Source organism: Arvicola amphibius, chromosome 8 (genome assembly GCF_903992535.2).
Source record: "Arvicola amphibius chromosome 8, mArvAmp1.2, whole genome shotgun sequence".
NCBI lineage: Eukaryota > Metazoa > Chordata > Mammalia > Rodentia > Cricetidae > Arvicola > Arvicola amphibius.
In genome coordinates this window covers 76,950,895-76,968,830 of record NC_052054.1, presented here as the reverse complement: position 1 = coordinate 76,968,830, position 17,936 = coordinate 76,950,895, and the positions used below count along the sequence as shown (strand labels likewise).

Genomic DNA, 17,936 nt, shown 5'->3' with positions numbered 1-17,936 from the left:
TCCCAACTGTGGGTTCTCAGGCAATGTCCATCACAATTGGCTTTTTAGTTTTCTTTTCTTTCTTTTCTTCCTCATTCATTCATTCATTCATGCTTCCTTCCTTCCTTCCCCTTCTTTCTTTCTTTCTTGGTATTATTATTGTTGTTGTTCTCCTGTGAAAGACAGAGAAACCAGACTGAGACAGGGAACTGAGTGCGTGGGCACCCACTGAAAGAATGAGAAGTGGGTACTCTGGTTTCTGGCCCTTTTCCTGCACTAACCTTTCTTTTCCCATTCCCAGGCCTTGCCATCCCCAATGGCCCAAGTTCAAGGGGAAGTGGACAACATGGAGGGCCCACCAGCCTCCAACAACAACAACAACCCTGCAGCCCGCTGGGAGAGTCCAGATAGGGGCTGGGATCGGGAGCCTCCGGCGGCTGCCAACACCACTGCTGCTTCCCTCTTCGAGTGCTCTAGGATCAAGGCCTTAGCAGGTACCTGGAAAAGAGGGCTGGCTGGGTGGAGAGACGGAGAGCAGAGGGAGGAAGCCTCCGTGGCCCTGGTGTCTCTTACTTAGTGCCTGAGAATCTTGATGCCTGGGAATCTGGAAGAGTCCCCACTGATTGGCTCTGCCAGTGACGTTCCCACTGCGATGGAGATGGGGCTACATCTACAATGTCTAATGCAGCCTCCCCTAGTGAGCCCTAGTGAGCCCAGTGCTGCTCGAGGGACTGATTTCAGTTCGACTCAGTTCTAATTTATTTTTATTTATTTTCTAATTTAGTTGAATTGAAACAGTGACTCGGGACTCCTGGGCGAGGCAGCGCACCCACATAACTGTCCAAATGCACAGTCCCAGAACGATGGCATTTTTTTGAGACGGGGTTTGTTTATGTAGCCCTGGCTGTCCTAGAACTCACTTTGTAGACCAGGCTGGCCTCCAACTCTGAGATCTAACTGCCTCTGTCTCCCAAATGCTGAGATTAAAGGCCTGCACCACCACTGCCCAGCAATATTCTTTTTCAAGACAGAATCTCTCTCGGTAGCTCTGACTGTTCTGGAACTTGATGTATAGACTAGAATGGCCCTAGACTCCCAGATAATCGCCTGCCTCTGCCTCCTCGTCAAAGGCCTGCAAGGACCTGTGCCACCCCCAGCTCTCATTTTCTTTCTTTCTTTAAAAATTTTCTGTTTAGATTTTTGGAAAATCATTTAATGTGTATGAGTGTTCTTGTCTGTATGTTTGTCTGTTCACCACATGCGTTCGTGGTACTTATGGAGGTGGTGAGCTTCCACATGAATGCTGGGAATCGAACCTGGGTCCTTAGCAAGAGCAACAAGTGAGCCAGGTCCTCAGTCCTCATTTTCTCTTCCTGAGGCGAGGTCTTCCAGTTTAACCCAGGAATTCATGGCCTTCTCCTGCCGCAGCTTCCTGAGTGGTGGAGCTGGTCCTGAAATACCAAATGATTCTATTTTACGACTTTGTTTATATTTCTTACATTTAAAAAAAGATATCTGTAATTACATGCAGGTGTGTGTGTGTGTGCTGAATACAGGTGTGTGCATGTGAGTGAAGGTGTGTGTGTGTCTGTGTGTGCATGTGCACATGAGTGCAGGTGTGTGTGTGTGTGTGTGAGTGCAGGTGCCTTCAGAGGCCAGAGGCATTGGGTCTTCTGGAGCTAGAGTCACAGGTGGCTGTGAGCCCCCTAGTGTGGGTGCTGGGAACTGAAGTCTGGTCCTTGGAAGAGCAGCTGAGTGCTCTTCACTGCTGAGCCATCTCTCTAGACTCCTTGGTTACATTTTTAGTACATCTGTCTGTCTGTCTGTCTGTCTGTCTGTCTGTCTGTCCGCCTGCCTGCATGTCTGCATGTGGGATAACGTGTGTAGAGGCCAGAGGAGAATTTATAGGAGTCTGTTCCCTTCTTCCACCTTGTGGGTCCCAGGGATTGAACTCAGGTTATCAGACTTGATGCAGGCACCCTTATCTACTGAGCATTCTTGGTGGCCCAAGATTTTGGTGAGTGTGTGTATGTGTGTATTTTGCTAAAATTCTTTCCCTGGGAAAAGTGTAAACAATGTGTGTTCCTTCCCCGGGGTCTCAGTGATAAGCCATGGCATGATGACATCAAAGTTCACCCTTGGGCACCAGTGGGCGTGTTGTGTGGAGAGCATAGGTGAGGAGGGAGGCACAGCGGTGTGGCTGCTGGACTGGAAAGTCTTTACCCTCCAGGGATGATGGCTCTCCCATAGATGGAGTCCCTGCCTGAGGCCATGCCCAGTTAGGGCAGTGTTGCGGTCATTGTACAGTATGGAGCCACCGGAGCCGCTGGATAATCAGGTGGGGAGTCTCTTAGGATGCTCTCTGCCCCTCCTGGGAGGAGGGAAGTCAGCAGTCACATGTTCAGCTGTGATGACCTTTTGCACTCTGACCTGGCTGAACTCCCAAGGATGGTGGTTGGCTAGCAGGACAATCCTCTATGAGCATGTTTTATTTATTTGTTTGTTTTTATTGAGGCAGGGTTTCTCTGTGTAGCCCTGGCTGTCCTGGAACTCACTATATAGACCAGGCTGGCCTGGAACTCACAGAGATCCGCCTGCCTCTGACTCCCAAGTGCTAGAATTAAAGACATGTGCTACCATGTTTGGTCTGTATTTTAATTTTTAATATAAAAGAGTTTATGTGTGCTGGGCAGTGGTGGTGCATGCTTTTAATCCCAGCTCTCAGGAGGCTGAGGTGGGCAGATCTCTGAGTTTGAGGCCAGCCTGGTCTACAGAGTGAGTTCCAGGATAGCCAGGGCTACACAGAGAAACCTTGTCTTGAAAGCAACAACAACAATAAACCCAAATTAAAACAAAATAAAACAAGTTTATGTGTGTGGATAGTTTGCTTGCAGGTGTGTGTGTGTGTGTGTGTGTGTAGTGTGTGTGTGCATGCAATACACTCAGAGACGAGCAGAGGACACTGGGTGTCCTCATCTACGATCTTCCACCTGATCCTGATGGAAAGTGTCTCGCTGACCTTGGGCTTTTGATTTTTCTGGACTAGAATTGAAGACAAAAGCTCTGGTAATCCTGCCTTCTGTCATCACAGAGCCGGGGTTACAGGCCTGGGTGGGATGCCTGGCTCCTTATGTGCGTGCTGGGATCCCAACTCAGGTTCCCCGTGATTGTCCAGGAAGTGCTCTTAGCCACAGAGCCATTTCTCCAGCCTCTGTGTCCTGTTTTTCACCGTGTGTGTGCATAAGGTATGTGTGTAGGTGTGCTTGCTGTGGTGTGCATGGCTTGAGGAGGTCAGAGGACAGTTCTACGAGTCAGTTCTCTCCTTCCACCTTTGCCTGTCTTTCAGGGGTTGAGCTTGGATCACTAGACGTGTACAAGCCGGTGCCCTCATCTACTGAACTATCTCACTAGCCCTGTTTTCTTTTCTTCTCTTTTCTTTTATTCTTTTTTCTTCCTTCCTTCCTTCTTCTTTTCTTTCTTTTTAGACAAGGTCTCACCATATATTCTACCTCAGCCTCCCAAGTGCTAGGAATACAGACATGTACCCACCACATGACTTTTGACAGTGTCTTGCTTGTGGCTCAGGTTGGTCTCAAACTCCCAATGTTTTGCTCAGCTTCCTAACTACCAGGATCACCAACTTTATTACTGTGCCTGGCATGCTACACTCTTTTATGTCTTTGGTTTTATTCTTTTAATATTAAGCTTGTGAGTTCATCCATGGTGTCTAAGATTCCACATTGTAGACACACCACAGTCTATCTGTTGACCTGTTGCTGGGCATTTGAGTTGCTTCAGGTTGGGACTACACATGGTGATTCTGTCAGCTTCTGGCACATTTCTGGGTGGCCAGTACCCGAAGCTGGGAGTGAACTTGTTGCAAGCTAGAGTGTATATATATTTGTATTACTTTCAGTTGCTGTGACCGAACACCCAGTAGAGACAATTTAAGGACACTCAACTGTTTTCAGAGCTTAAGTTCATAGAGGTGGAGAAGGTGTGGTGGGGTTAGTGGCAGGAGAACATGAAGCAGGGGCTTCTTATATCTTGGTAGATCAGAAGCAGAGGAAGGAAGTGGTAAATAGGGGCTGGGTAACCTTCTATGCCATCCATAATGACCTATTTCTACAGGTCTCATCCCATGGCCCTCAAGCGAGGACCACTAACAAAACAACAACAACAACAAAATGAAAAGAAAAAAAAAAGGAAGGAAGAAAAGGAAAAAGAGAGGCACTAATTGGAGACCAGGAGTTCAAAATATTGGGAGACATCTCAGAGTCAAGCTATACCAGGGCATATCTGATTTTAGTGGAAATGTTCGATTTTATTTTATTTATTTTAAAACCATTTTCTATTCCCATCAGGGCTGTGTGAAAGATAATAGCCAGACATAGATCTATACCCCTGCGCTCTCAGAATTTAGATAGAGCTGGGCGGTGCTGGCACACACCTTTCATCCCAGCACTTAGGAGGCAGAGGCAGGGGGGTTCCTGAGTTCGAGGCCAGCCTGTCCTACAGAGGGTGTTCCAGGATAACAAGGGCTACATAGAGAAACTCTGTCTTGAAAACAAAAAAAAGAATAAAAAAAAAAACTTAAAAGAAGAAAAGAACTTAGATAGTAGAGGCAGGAGGGTCAGGAGTTCAAGGTCATCTTTGGTTACATAGTTTGAGGCTATCCTGTCTCAACAACTGTGCGTGCACACATGTGGTGGCCGGAGGTTGACATCAGGTGCCTCCCTCCCTCAGTCTTTTATTGTTTTTGTCACAGGGTCTGCCACTGAACCTGGAGCTTGCCAGTTTGGCTAGATTAGCAGCTGGCCAGCAAGGACGCAGCTCTGCCCAGCGCTACATCCCCAGTGCTGGGATTACAGGTGCACACCGAAAGACTAAGCCTTTTAACATATGCTCCGATGCATCAAATTCAGGTCCTCGTGTGTGTGGCAGATACGTTCTGACTGAGCTACCCCCAAGGGGGGTAGAGTTCAAGCTTGGAGGTGTAAGAACAACACAGATGCTAGGGACAGAATAAGATACACCCAAGCGTGGGAGTGGGGTCAGACAGAATCATCAGACTGATAATGTCTTATGCAAGAAATCTTTGGATGAGGTCTGGAATCCCATCTGTTGGGAGGCAGAGTCAGGAGGATCAAGAAATTCAAGGCCATCCTTAGCTACAGAGCAAGTTCAGGGAAGTTCTCAGCTACAGGAGACCCCTTGTTAAAAATAGGACTGACAAACGGCTCAATGGTTAAGAGCACTTTCTGCTTTTGTAGAGAACCCATGTTCAATTCCTATCACCATGTCTTATAACTTACAGTCCTCCATAACTCCAGGTCCAAGAAAGCTGGTGCCTTTTTCTGGCCTCTTCGGGCACTGGACATGCATTCAGTACACACATTCACACAGGTAAAACATTCAGACACATAAAATAAACAGAGGCTGGGCAGTGGTGTCGCACGCCTTTAATCCCAGCACTCGGGAGGCAGAGGCAGGCGGATCTCTGTGAGTTTGAGGCCAGCCTGGTCTACAAGAGCGAGTTCCAGGACAGGGTCCAAAGTTACAGAGAAACCCTATCTTGAAAAACCTAAAAATAAATAAATAATAAATAAATAAATAAATAAATAAATAGAAATCCAAAAGGAAGAGGAAAACAAAACAGGATAGACTGGATGTAGAGGTGCATGCCTTTCCTCACAGCAATATGGAGGCAGAGGAGGGTAGATCTCTGTGAGTTCAGGACCAGCCAGGTCTACACAGTAAGACCCTCTTTCAGGCAAGCAAGCAAACAAACACAAACAACAGCAGCAAAATCCAAAACAAAATTTATTTTTTGATCAGGGTGTGGTAATACAGACCTGGAATCCCAGCACTCAGAAGTTAAGGGGAGAGGATAGGAATTTCAAAGCTTTCCTGGACAGTTCAAAGTCAGTCTTCACAGCTTACTATGATTGTTTCAAAATAAAAAGGAAAAAGAAGGCTGGGGGTGTCTGTCAGTAGCAGAGCCCCTGTCTAGAATCCCCCACTGAGGGGCTGGACCTAGTGGTAGGGCAGGCATTCAGAACAGGAAGGTCCTAGTTTCAATACCTAGAATGGTCAGTTCTAAATCTTTGACTGCTCCAATTTCAGGGAGATTTTTCCCCCATTTAGATTGTAAAACAAATGATACTAATTATTTATTATCATGTGGTATGTGGGTCAAAGTCATTGATTGTTCTCCCATATGAATGTTCAGTTGATTCAGTGCCATCTATTGAAAGGCTTTCTATACTTAACCTCAATGTCATTTGAACCTAGCAACCATATGTGTATGGGTTCACGAATGGGTTCAATGGGACTACTATTGAAGCACACACGGCCAGCCCCTCCCTCACTGGGGGATTCTAGGCAGGGGCTTTACCCCAGCCTCTGTGACAAATAGGTTCAGACTTGAAACTAGCAGAAAGCTTGGTGACCTCTCAAAGCTATCTCCCCTCCCTGGTCCTCTCTGTCTTCCTTTGAGAAAGGGTCTTGATATTGCATGTAGCTCTAGCTGGCCTGATATTTGTAGACTAGGTTAACATTGAACTTGTGAAAATTCTCCTGTCAGTGGCCCTCAAATTGTGGGATTATAGGTGTGAGCTTCCCATTTGTAAAGAGGAATTTGGAGTGGACTTGATGGTGTGGGAAGTCTTGTGTATGTGTTGCTTTTATTGGTTAATGAATAAAGAAACTGCCTTGGCCTGTGATAGGGCAGAGTAGATAGAACTAGGCGGAGGGGAAAACTAAACTGAATGCTGGGAGAAAGAAGGCAGAGTTGGGAGATGCCATGTAGCCGCCACCAGACGAGAAAGATGCGAGCCGCCAGGCAGAAGCTTGCTGGTAGGCCACAAACCTCATGATAAAATATAAAATAATAGAAAAGAGTTAACCAAAGATGTAAGAGCTATCTAGCAATACACTTAAGTGATTGGTCATGATTTAAATAATATAGTTTTTGTGTGATTATTTCGTGGTCTGGGCAGCTGGGAATAAACAAGCGGCCTCCCACAACAACTTGAAGGTTTTTTTTTAATTTTCAATGGATTCTAGAGAATCTTGAAATTATAGGAATTTAAGATTGAAGAAACAAAATCGTGATGAAGTCTCTTTTTTGTTTTGTTTTATATATATATATATGTATATATATATATATATATATATGTATGTATGTATGTTCTTCGAGACAGGTTTTCTCTGTAGCTATAGAGCCTGTCCTGGAACTAGCTTTTGTAAACTAGGCTGGCCTCGAACTCACAGAGATCCGCCTGCCTCTGCCTCCCAAGTTCTGGGATTAAAGGCTTTCACCACTACCACTCAGCTATAATTTTATTTTGATAATACTCAAAGAACATTCATGGAAACCTATCCTAGACCACATGGATGGTAACTTCATAAGGGACAATGTTGTGGATTTGGGAATTTCTGATCATAATCTGTTAGGATGAAGCAAGAATCAAAACTGGAAATGCCCAGGCTGGGAGGTACATATATGTAAATGGTAGAGCACCTGCCTAGAATGCTCCAGTGAGGGGCTGGGGTGTGGCTCAGTGGTAGAGCTCCTGCCTAGAATCCCCCAGTGAGGAGCTAGGGTGTGACTCAGTGGTAGAACACTTTCCTAGAAGGCTGGAGGACTTAAATTCAATCTCCAGTAGCACTAAAAGAAGAAAATGTATTTTAGGAATGAAAGATAATTATTGGTAGGTTTCATATCATAAGAAAAAATAGATTGGAAATACATTTTCTTAATTCTGAACTAGCAGGAAACTTTCAATTGTGGCTCTTCTTCTTCTTCTTCTTCTTCTTCTTCTTCTTCTTCTTCTTCTTCTTCTTCTTCTTCTTCTTCTTCTTCTTTTTTTCAAACAATGTTTGTCAGTAGCTATGGAGCCAGTTCTGGAACTTACTCTGTAGACTAGACTGGCCGTGAAGTCACAGAGATCCACCTGCCTTTGCCTTCGGAGTGCTGGGACACTACCACATGGCATTAAATTATGACTGATATTATTTTGGGATTTAACTGTATGTGTTAAACTGCTGTAACAAATAAAAGCAGCTGCACATGCTGGAAAGGGTTCTGAAACTTATTCCCTTCTGGCTGGTCCCGACATGAGCAGCCTGTGCTCCAACAGGCACTCAGTGAATCTAGCTTGTGTTCTATGGCCTGTGACCTTCTAGCCTGTAGGAGTTGGGGACAGAATAAGAAAGCCAAGACGCATTTTTTCTTATTCTTAGTTATGAAATACAGACTCACTGGAAGTCAAAAAGATGGAACAGACAGAAGTGATCAATAGCTGCATTTATAATGAGCAGAGGGCACTTGAGGGGCCAGGCAAGGGGACTGCATGAACTGAAGGGCGGGCTGTGCCTCAGATGAGATCCTGTCTCAGAAAACCAAATACGGGGCTGGAGAAGTGGTTCCGTGCTTACGAGCACTGCCTGCTCGTGCAGAGGACCTGGGTTCGGTTCCTAGCACCACATGGCAGCTCACAACTGTCTGTAAGCCCAGCTCAGTCGAATTCCACTCTGTCTTTTGTCTCTGCAGGCACCAAGAATTCACGTGGTACACATATGTAGGCAAAGCAGTCATATGCATAAAAATTTAAAAATCACTTTAATGATTAAATATGCAAATACTCAGTGTAGTTACCACATTAACCAGGTAGTCCCCGCCCAATTATATCAAGTTCTCACCTTGTTCAAGGCCTCACTTTCTTTGTGACCATGACCCATAATATCAAGTGGAAAATTCTAGAAATAATAATGACATTATAGTAAACATTTCTTTATACCACATCATTTACCCAGTCTATTCACTTAATTCATTCATTTATTATGTTTTGTTTGCTTGCTTGTTTTGAGAGCAGGCTGGTCTCTAACTCACACAGATCCATGTGCCTCTCCCTCCTGAGTATTGGGATTAAAGGTGCACTCCAACATGCCTGGCTGCCATTTTTTTCTGAGTGGTGGGGTGAGGTTGAGCCATCACCTTACACAGTCAAGTCTGGCCTTGGACTTCCTCTTCTGTGCCCCACATTCTGGGATCACAGGTGCAAGTCATTAGGAGCCTGTGAATTCAAACTGAATACCTTTTAGTTGCCACCTAGGCATGGTCGTCTGTAGCAGGTCTCTCTTTGGACCATCATCTCCCAAATAATGACAGGGAGACTTTTTATTACTTACAAAAGCTTGGCTTTATCTTAAGCTGGTTCCCAACAAAGCTTTTAAAACTTAATTCGTTTATGTTAATCTACATTATGCCACGTGGCTTGTTACCTCTCCTCACTACCGTATGTCCGACTCCCTTTGCATCTGGTTGGCAAATCTCCAGCCTCAGATTCTTTCCCAGAGTTCCTATCTCTACACAAAAGTACCGCCTATCCTCTTCCTGCCTAGCTATTGGCAATTCGGCTCTTTATTAAACCAATCAGAAGGTGTCTTAGGCAGGTAAGGTAAAACAGAGACACATCTTTATAGAGTGTATGAAAAGATTATCCCGGGCTGGAGAGATGGCTCAGTGGTTAAGAGCACTGGCTGCTCTTCCAGAGGACCTGAGTTCAATTCCCAGCAACTACATGATGGCTCACAGCCATCCACAATGAGATTTGGTGCCCTTTTCTGACCTGCAGCCATACATGCAGGCAGAATACTCTATACATAATAAATAAATAAATAAATAAATAAATAAATAAATAAATAAATAAATAAATAAATATTTTTTAAAAAAGAAAGATTATCGGGGCTGGAGAGATGGCTCAGGGGTTAAGAGCATTGCCTGCTCTTCCAAAGGTCCTGAGTTCGATTCCCAGCAACCACATGGTGGCTCACAACCATCTGTAATGGGGTCTGGTGCCCTCTTCTGGCGTGCAGGCATACACACAGACAGAATATTGTATACATAATAAATAAATAAATAAATAAATAAATAAATAAATAAATAAATATTTAAAAAAAAAGAAAGATTATCCCAACAGTGATCTATGCTGGGGATCCTGAGAGAGACCAGGTGGGGAATGGTGAGTTCAGGACCAACCCATGCTATAAAATAAGAACCTGTGTCAATAAATTAATAAATATAGTAAATATAAAATATTTGAAGTATAGCTTACATTACAAGATGCTACATAAAGAGAAACAAAAACATCCAAGCTTTGTGTTCATGCTTGTCGTCTCTGAATTTGGGAGGCAGGAGGATTGAGAGTTTAAGACAAGTCTCAACGCAATTTCAAAGCCAGCATGGATCCCATGAGGGAAAAGAAAAGTGGGCCAGAGACGTGGCCAGTGGAGTGGCCAGGGTTTCTGGTATAAGCCTGAGTTCAGTTCCTGCGATCCCAATCCTACTGGTAGAGAGAAAGGACTGACTCTCACCGGTTGTCTTCTGACCTCTCCATGCACAGACTGTGGCACATGGATGTTCCGTCCCTTATTGGTCCCTTATTCCTCCCAAAAAAGGAAAAAAGGAAGAGGAAGGGATGGAGGGGAGGTGGGACAAAGAAAGGGTGGAGAAAAGCTTAGAGGGTGATGGAGCTACCAAGCCAGACGACCTGATTTCCATCCTCAGACCCACATGGTGAAAGGAGAGAACTGAGTCCCACAAGTCACATGAACACACACACACACACACACACACACACACACATACACACACACACATACACACACACACACATACACACACACACACACATACACACACACACACACATACACACACACACACATACACACACACACACACACACACACACACACACACGACCGGATCCTTAAAGATTTCTGTATTCACCAGTAAAGCAGAAAGTGGACTTTCTCCCCCTGCTCTTCCAGGGAGTTGGAGCTGTGTCCGACGATACTGTCATGATGGAGAGGAGGCTTTGGACAGTCCTGTCTTCAGGGGCTACACAGTCTCCCCTGAGCCTCCTCTTCTCTCCCTCCCACAGCTGTGGTAGGTGCCACTCTACCCCTGAACTAAGTCTCCAGCCACTGCCATCTTGTTTTTAACTCCAGTTACTGTCCCGGTACATCTCCTTTTCCCGACTCTCAGTTTCTGCCTTGGTCCGGCCTCATCCTCGCTCTCCTGGGTCTCTTCCCCTGTCTTGCTGAGCTTCCGACTGTCCTTGCCCTCTCTGATGAACTCTCCATATAAAAGCCAGTGAAAACCCTAAGACACAACTCCCTTCTTGAGCCTACTCACCCTTAATCCCGTCCTGGCTCTCCAGTGTCCATGTGTGTCCCGGTTTCATTTATTACTCAGAGTTCCGTGCCACCATGATGCCAGTAGAGTGGCCACTCCTATATTGGGTGGATGGATGAAGCAGTTAGGGTAGCGAGCCAGGACGGTTTCCCGTGGGGATGGAATCTTAGGAAACACGTAAAGAACAAGTGTGTTGTCACTGAGCACGCAGTAGCAGGAAGTGGGGAAGTGGGAGGAAGAGGTGCCAGGGTCCGGTCTTGGGCCAGTAGAAGATTGGAAGGTGGTGGAAGGGAGGCCAGACGCAGATGAGCGAGTCCTAGCAAGGCTGAACTCAATATTTGTTTCTTTCAGATGAGCGAGAGGCTGTGCAGAAGAAAACCTTCACCAAATGGGTGAATTCGCACCTTGCTCGCGTGGGCTGCCACATCGGGGACCTCTACGCAGACCTTCGGGATGGGTTTGTGCTTACCCGGCTCCTGGAAGTGCTGTCCGGGGAGCAGCTGGTGAGGGAGGCCTCGAGGGCTGGGGGAATAAGGGCTGGATTCTAATTAGGGCCCTGGCTGAGTACAGCTAGAGTCCTAAAGGGCACTGTGGGCAAGCGGTCCCTTAGGTAAGGGCAAGGGTCAGTTGAAGAGGCGGCCTCTCTCAAAGGGGGTAGAGCCCCATGGAGAGGCGGGGCTTTTTGAAGTAGGTGGGACTCTTACGAAGATGGGGTGAGGCTGGGGGTATTTCCGTTGCAGGGGGCAAGGCTCCAGAGAGAGGAGATGCTCTATAGGGCGGGAAGAGCCTGGTTGGAGAGGTGAGGCTCCAGGGAGGGGTGGAGTTGGCAGTGAAGAGAAGAGCTTAGGAGGGACAGCCAGGTTAGGAGGTGGCAAGGGGCATGTCTGTAAAACAGGAAAAACTGGCCGAGGTCAGTTGAAGGAGGCTGGGGATTGCAGTTGAGGGGCAGTCTAGGTTGGTAGGGTGAGACCAAGGTCACGGATCTCTGGGGACAAAGGCAGTATTGTATGATATGAGTGTCTTGATGTATGGGCTAGGGCTGTGTTTTGGGATCTGATGGGCCGCATCTCAGTGTGATTATGATGGGGAGGCGTGTACAGTGAAGGCCTAAAGCTCAGAACTCTCAGGGAGTTGTGTGGGGGGCAGCTATGTAGGAACAAAGCCCAGTGGCAGGAATTGAGCTACCTACAAGAAAAGGGAGGGGTCCTACGGTATGGCACCAAAGGAAGGGGTAGGGCTTCATGATGAGAGTGTAGTCAAGGGACGTTCACCCGAAAAAACAAGCGGTGAAAACAAAAATTAAAAAACAAACAGCAACAACGAGGGCTTGTGGAGATAGGGGGAGTGTGAGATTGCGTCTTACCCTGCAGCCCAGGCTGGCCTTGAATCTCCAGCGTTGACTCGAAAGTCTTTTGAGTTTGGCATGAGATTGAAGGGGCGTGGCCTTGGCTATGAGAGAGGCAGAGCCCCATCACTCAATGCCCCTGCCGCCCTAGCCGAGGCCCACTCGCGGTCGCATGCGGATCCACTCGCTGGAGAACGTGGACAAGGCCCTGCAGTTCCTGAAAGAGCAGCGTGTTCACCTGGAGAATGTGGGGTCACATGACATCGTGGATGGGAACCACCGGCTGACGCTGGGGCTGGTCTGGACCATCATCCTGCGCTTCCAGGTGATCCCTCATGATCTCCTCCCCCACCCCCAGCCTGCTGCCCACCGCAGGGCCTTAGGAGAGCACCCCACTCACTCACTCCTTCCTCCCCCATTTTCCAGGAACTCTGTAACCAGGTGGTGGTAATGAAAACAATGATAAGAATTAGTTGTGGGGGCTGGAGAGATGGCTCAGAGGTTAAGAGCACTGACTGCTCTTCCAGAGGTCCTGAGTTCAATTCCCAGCAACCACATGGTGGCTCACAACCATCTGTAATGAGATCTGGTGCCCTCTTCTGACCTGCAAGTATACATGCAAGCAGAACACTGTATATGTAATAAAAAAAAAAAAATTAGTTGTGGTCACCCTTACGGCTGTAACCATATCTACTGTCTGTACTTCCACACTCCATTCTAAACGTTGACATTTAATACACAGGGAACCTTAAATTAGGTAGCATTAATTAGATCACTTTACCAGTGAGGAAACTGGTGTTTGTTTTTGTTTTTGTTTTTTTTGAAACAGGGTTTCTCTGTTGCTCTGGAGCCTGTCCTAGAACTTGCTCTGTAGACCAGGCTGGCCTCAAACTCACAGAGATCCCCCTGCTGCTGCCTCCCTAGTGCTGGGATTAAAGGTGTGCGCCACCACCACCGGTTGGTTGGTGGGTTTTTGTGTGTGTGTGAGAGGGGCGTGTGCATGGAGGCCAAGGGACAATTATCAGGACTCAGTACTGTCCATTGCACCAGATGGGTCTTGAGGAGAGAACTCTTGGGTTGTCAGGGTTAACAACAGGTGCCTCTACCTGATGCACTGCCTCAGCAGCCAAATTGTTATTATTATTATTATTATTATTATTATTATGAGTTTTGAGACAGGTTCCTACTTGTAGCTGAGGCTGGCCTCAGATTCTCAGTGATCCTTGTGACCTCAGTCTCCAGAGAGCTGGGGTCTCAGGCAATCACGTCTACACCCAGCATGATGGGTTTAATATTCTGAGTTACACGGAGCTGGATGTTGGAGCTGCGGCTCAGATCAGGCGATCTTGCTCCACTAAGGAAATGAACAGCCAGACTCAGTTTTTATGGAACTCACACTGTGATAAGACAGGCAATAAACCAATGTACAGATAGCAGGCATGTAGGGAGAAAAGGATATCTCTCGGTGGAGGAAATTACTCCCCTCCCACCTCAGATAACCTGCTTATAGGTCCGAATCGGGAGGGCAGCGCTGAAGAGGAGGATTGTTTCTAAAGCTTTACAGAAAGAAACCAACAATGCCATGCAGGGAAGCAGAGCATTTTAAAGCGGTTCAGGGCTGTGAAATATCACGTGAGTGTTGCTGAGATCTTAGACATGGTGACCAGAAAGTGACTGAGATGCTGACAGCTGGATTCCATACAAATATGAAGGGTGTGCTGGGCACAGGCACAGTTGGTGATAAAGCCCCTGCCTAGCATGCATGAGAGCCTGACTTCAACCCCAGAAGGGAGGGAGGCAGAGATGCAAAGGCATTGAGGTGGGACTAGCTTTGACTGCTGGAAGTGGCGAAGAACACTGGGGTTAGTGACCAGGATAGCAAGTTAAAGGACTCTGTGAAAAAAAAGTAAAATAGAAAACTGGGATATAGTTTAGTGGTAGAGCCCCTGCCTAGAATCCTCCAGTGAGGGGCTGGGGTGTGGCTCAGTGGTGGAGCCCCTGCCTAGAATCCCCCAGTGAGGGGCTGGGGTGGGGCTCAGTGGTGGAGCCCCTGCCTAGAATCCCCCAGTGATGGGCTGGGATGGGGCTCAGTGGTAGAACCCCTGCCTAGAATCCCCCAGTGAGGGGCTGGGGTGTGGCTCAGTGGTGGAGCCCCTGCCTAGAGTCCCCCAGTAAGGGGTCATGGTGTGGCTCAGTGGTAGAACCCCTGCCTAGAGTCCCCCAGTGAGGGGTCATGGTGTGGCTCAGTGGTAGAACCCCTGCCTAGAGTCCCCCAGTGAGGGGTCATGGTGTGGCTCAGTGGTAGAACCCCTGCCTAGAATCCCCCAGTGAGGGGCTGGGGTGTGGCTCAGTGGTAGAGCACCTGCCTAGAATCCCCCAGTGAGGGGCTGGGCTGTGGCTCAGTGGTAGAGCCCCTGCCTAGAATCCCCCAGTGAGGGGCTGGGGTGTGGCTCAGTGGAAGAGCTCCTGCCTAGAATCCTCAGGGAGGAGCTGGAAGCATTGCTTAGTGGGAGAGACCTTGCCAATAATACCCTAATGAGGATCTAGGGGCATGACTTGGTGGTAGAGTGCTTGCTTAGCACATGGAAGGCCTGTGATATGACCTGGGAGTTCCCAATATCACTCCTTGTACCACATGGGGAGCTGACTGTGCAGGGGAATTAACATGAAGTCCACCACACTGGCCTAGTCAGGAGAGGACAATGACTGGAATCACAGAAGTTACCCATACGGTGTTTGCTTCAGGAAATTAAGACCTGAACTGACCTCTTCCTCCCCGGCTTATGAATGGTCCAGCCCACTGCCAAATCATCCTCACAGTCCTGAATCCTGCCAGCTTCCCCTGGCACCACCAACCTTCAAAAACGGGAGGGGTAGGGCCTGAAATCGTGTTTGTCTGCTCACAGATCCAAGTCATCAAAATCGAGACAGAAGATAACAGAGAGACCCGCTCAGCCAAGGACGCTCTGCTCTTGTGGTGCCAGATGAAAACAGCTGGGTGAGCTCCCCCTTCTCACAGCCAGGTGTGCCTGCAACTTCTGGGGTTCCTTCCAGGACAGCAGCTTAAGGAGGAGCACATGTCCTTCATCAAAACTTTTGTCCCAAACTGGTAAATTAAACATGTCTCTGGCCTTGGCGAACAAGTGTTCTAAGAAGCCACGTTGAAGAGCAAAACCAGCAGAGGCCTTAGGAAGTGGCGGAGAAGCTAGAGTCGAGCTCAGCTCAGAGACTGCTTGCATTAGAGTACCAAGAGCCTGAGTTTGATTCCAGGTCTGCCAAAAAAGAAACTCCAAAGTCCCCAAACAGCAATGCTGATAGAGGTGGCTGTCCCTGCCTGCTCCTGCCCCTCTACTCCCACTTCCTCCCAGTCTTGCCTCCCAGGCACCTATGTGCACCCCCAGCCTGGTCACCTTGCTCCTGCCAGCTGTCACCGGTCCATGTAGGACACCGCAGGCTGGGCAGTGGAATTCAAGGTCGTTCTGCATGATTGAGATGGTGGCACAGGCTGCAGGCTGTAGTGTGGTCTCTTTAGACCCCCAGCTTTGTGGTCTGTGAGGATCGTGGCACATACTCCAGCGCCCCATGGAGAGCAGGGGTCGGGGAGCGGGAGGAACAGATGGGAGGGAGGTGGGCTTCTGGGACTGTGTCATAGGAAGCCATCTGTTTATCCTGTCTGTCTTCACCTTAGTCTGCTTTTCCTTGTATGGCTCTCACCCACCCTCTGCTTGCTCCTTTTCCTTCTACTTTTCTGCCTTCCTGTCTCTCTCCCCGCCATTGTCTCCCTGCCTCTGTCTCGTTCTCCATCTCTTTCCTCATTACCTCCCATTTTTTCTCATTTGCTTTCTTTCTTCATGTCCCTGAGTCTCCTCTTCTATATATACTAATTAAACTATCTGTCCATCATCATGCATCCATCTACCCACTACCCACCCATCCACCCACCCACCCATTCACCCATCCACCCATCCACCCACCCATCCACCTATCAATCCATCCACCCACCCATTCACCCATCCACCCACCCATCCACCTATCAATCCATCCACCCACCCAACCATCCATTCATCAATCCATGCATCCATCTACCCATCCATCCATCCATAAACCCATCCATCCATCCATCCATCCACTCACCCACCCACCCACCCATCCATCCATCCATAAACCCACCCATCCACCCACCCATCCATCCATCCATCCATCCATCCATCCACCCACCCATCCCTTGGTCTTTCTATATTCACCTCTCTCTTTGTCACTCCTATTTTTCCCTCTTGATTCATCTCTGCCTCTGTCTTCCCCTTCCCTACACCCAGTTACCCCGAGGTAAACATCCAGAATTTCACCACCAGCTGGAGAGATGGCCTGGCCTTCAATGCCCTCATTCACCGTCACAGGTACCACCTTGCCCTGCCCCCACCCCAACATTCTTAAGGCCACATACACGTACATACACACACATGGATGGCACAGATAACCTCCCTCTTCACCTTTACCCCTTCATATGCACGTATTTCCCATTGTATGTGTACCTTTCACAGAGCTACACAGACCCTTGTCCAGGCCACAAATGCAGACATGTGCACTTTGCACGGATGAGTGTCCATGCAAAATTACCTATGCACATATACACCCAAAGAGGGGGACTCAGTCCCAGTTGTCTCCATTTGCTTTCTATTGCTAGGATGAAACAATAGCTAAAATCAGTTTAAGAAGGAAAGGGCTGTTTCATCTTACAACTCTGAGTTCACACTCCATCACTGTGAGAAGTCAGGGCAGGAGCACAAGGCAGGAGCCTAGCAGCAGGAACGGAAGCAGAACGCTGGTTACTGGCTTGTTCCTCATGGCTTGCTCAGCTTCTTTTCTTATATAGCTGAGGAGCAGTTGCTTGGGGATGGCACTGCTCACAGTGGGCTGGGCCCTCCCACATCGATCTTTAAGCAAGGAAACAAGGTCAGTCTGATGGTTGTATTTTCTCAACTGAGGCTGCCTCTTCCAGACGGTTCTAGCTCGTGTCAAATTCATAAAACACTAGTTGGCACATGAGCGGACACCTAGAACGTCTTGTATTTATCAGTGAGGGACTGGAAGTGTGGCTCAGCAGTAGACACGCACAGCCAGGGTGGGGTACCCTCTACTGCTGCACTCTCCACTCTGGAGCATACACCATGCCTCTAAACCCTCCAGAGCCCTGCTTCCTGGGTTCCTGCATTCATATATTTGTCCCCGAGGGTCTAAGTGCTAAACAGGCTTGGGTTTGAGTGTCCAGAAAAACAACACCCACACCGCAAATTTCCAAATGACAGACTGGGGAAGCTTCCAGCCTAGAGTCTGGAAGGTATTTGCTCAGGTGCAGCCAAAACCAGTACCTGGTTTCTCCTGGCACATGCATGTGCTCCCTCACAG

At 47.8% G+C, this 17,936-nt stretch overlaps 1 protein-coding gene across 2 annotated transcripts in view; it reads left to right on the top strand.

The window, feature by feature from the left end:
- The first annotated feature begins 295 nt into the window (after positions 1-295).
- Sptbn4 (spectrin beta, non-erythrocytic 4) overlaps positions 296-17,936 on the top strand; it is an 82,814-nt gene continuing 65,173 nt past the window's right edge. For both annotated transcript variants that reach the window (XM_038339743.1, XM_038339742.1), the window contains exons 1-5: positions 296-473; positions 11,537-11,688; positions 12,682-12,855; positions 15,437-15,528; positions 16,847-16,927. In XM_038339743.1, coding sequence (XP_038195671.1) covers positions 296-473; positions 11,537-11,688; positions 12,682-12,855; positions 15,437-15,528; positions 16,847-16,927 — 677 coding nt within the window. The remainder of the gene's footprint in view (positions 474-11,536; positions 11,689-12,681; positions 12,856-15,436; positions 15,529-16,846; positions 16,928-17,936) is intronic.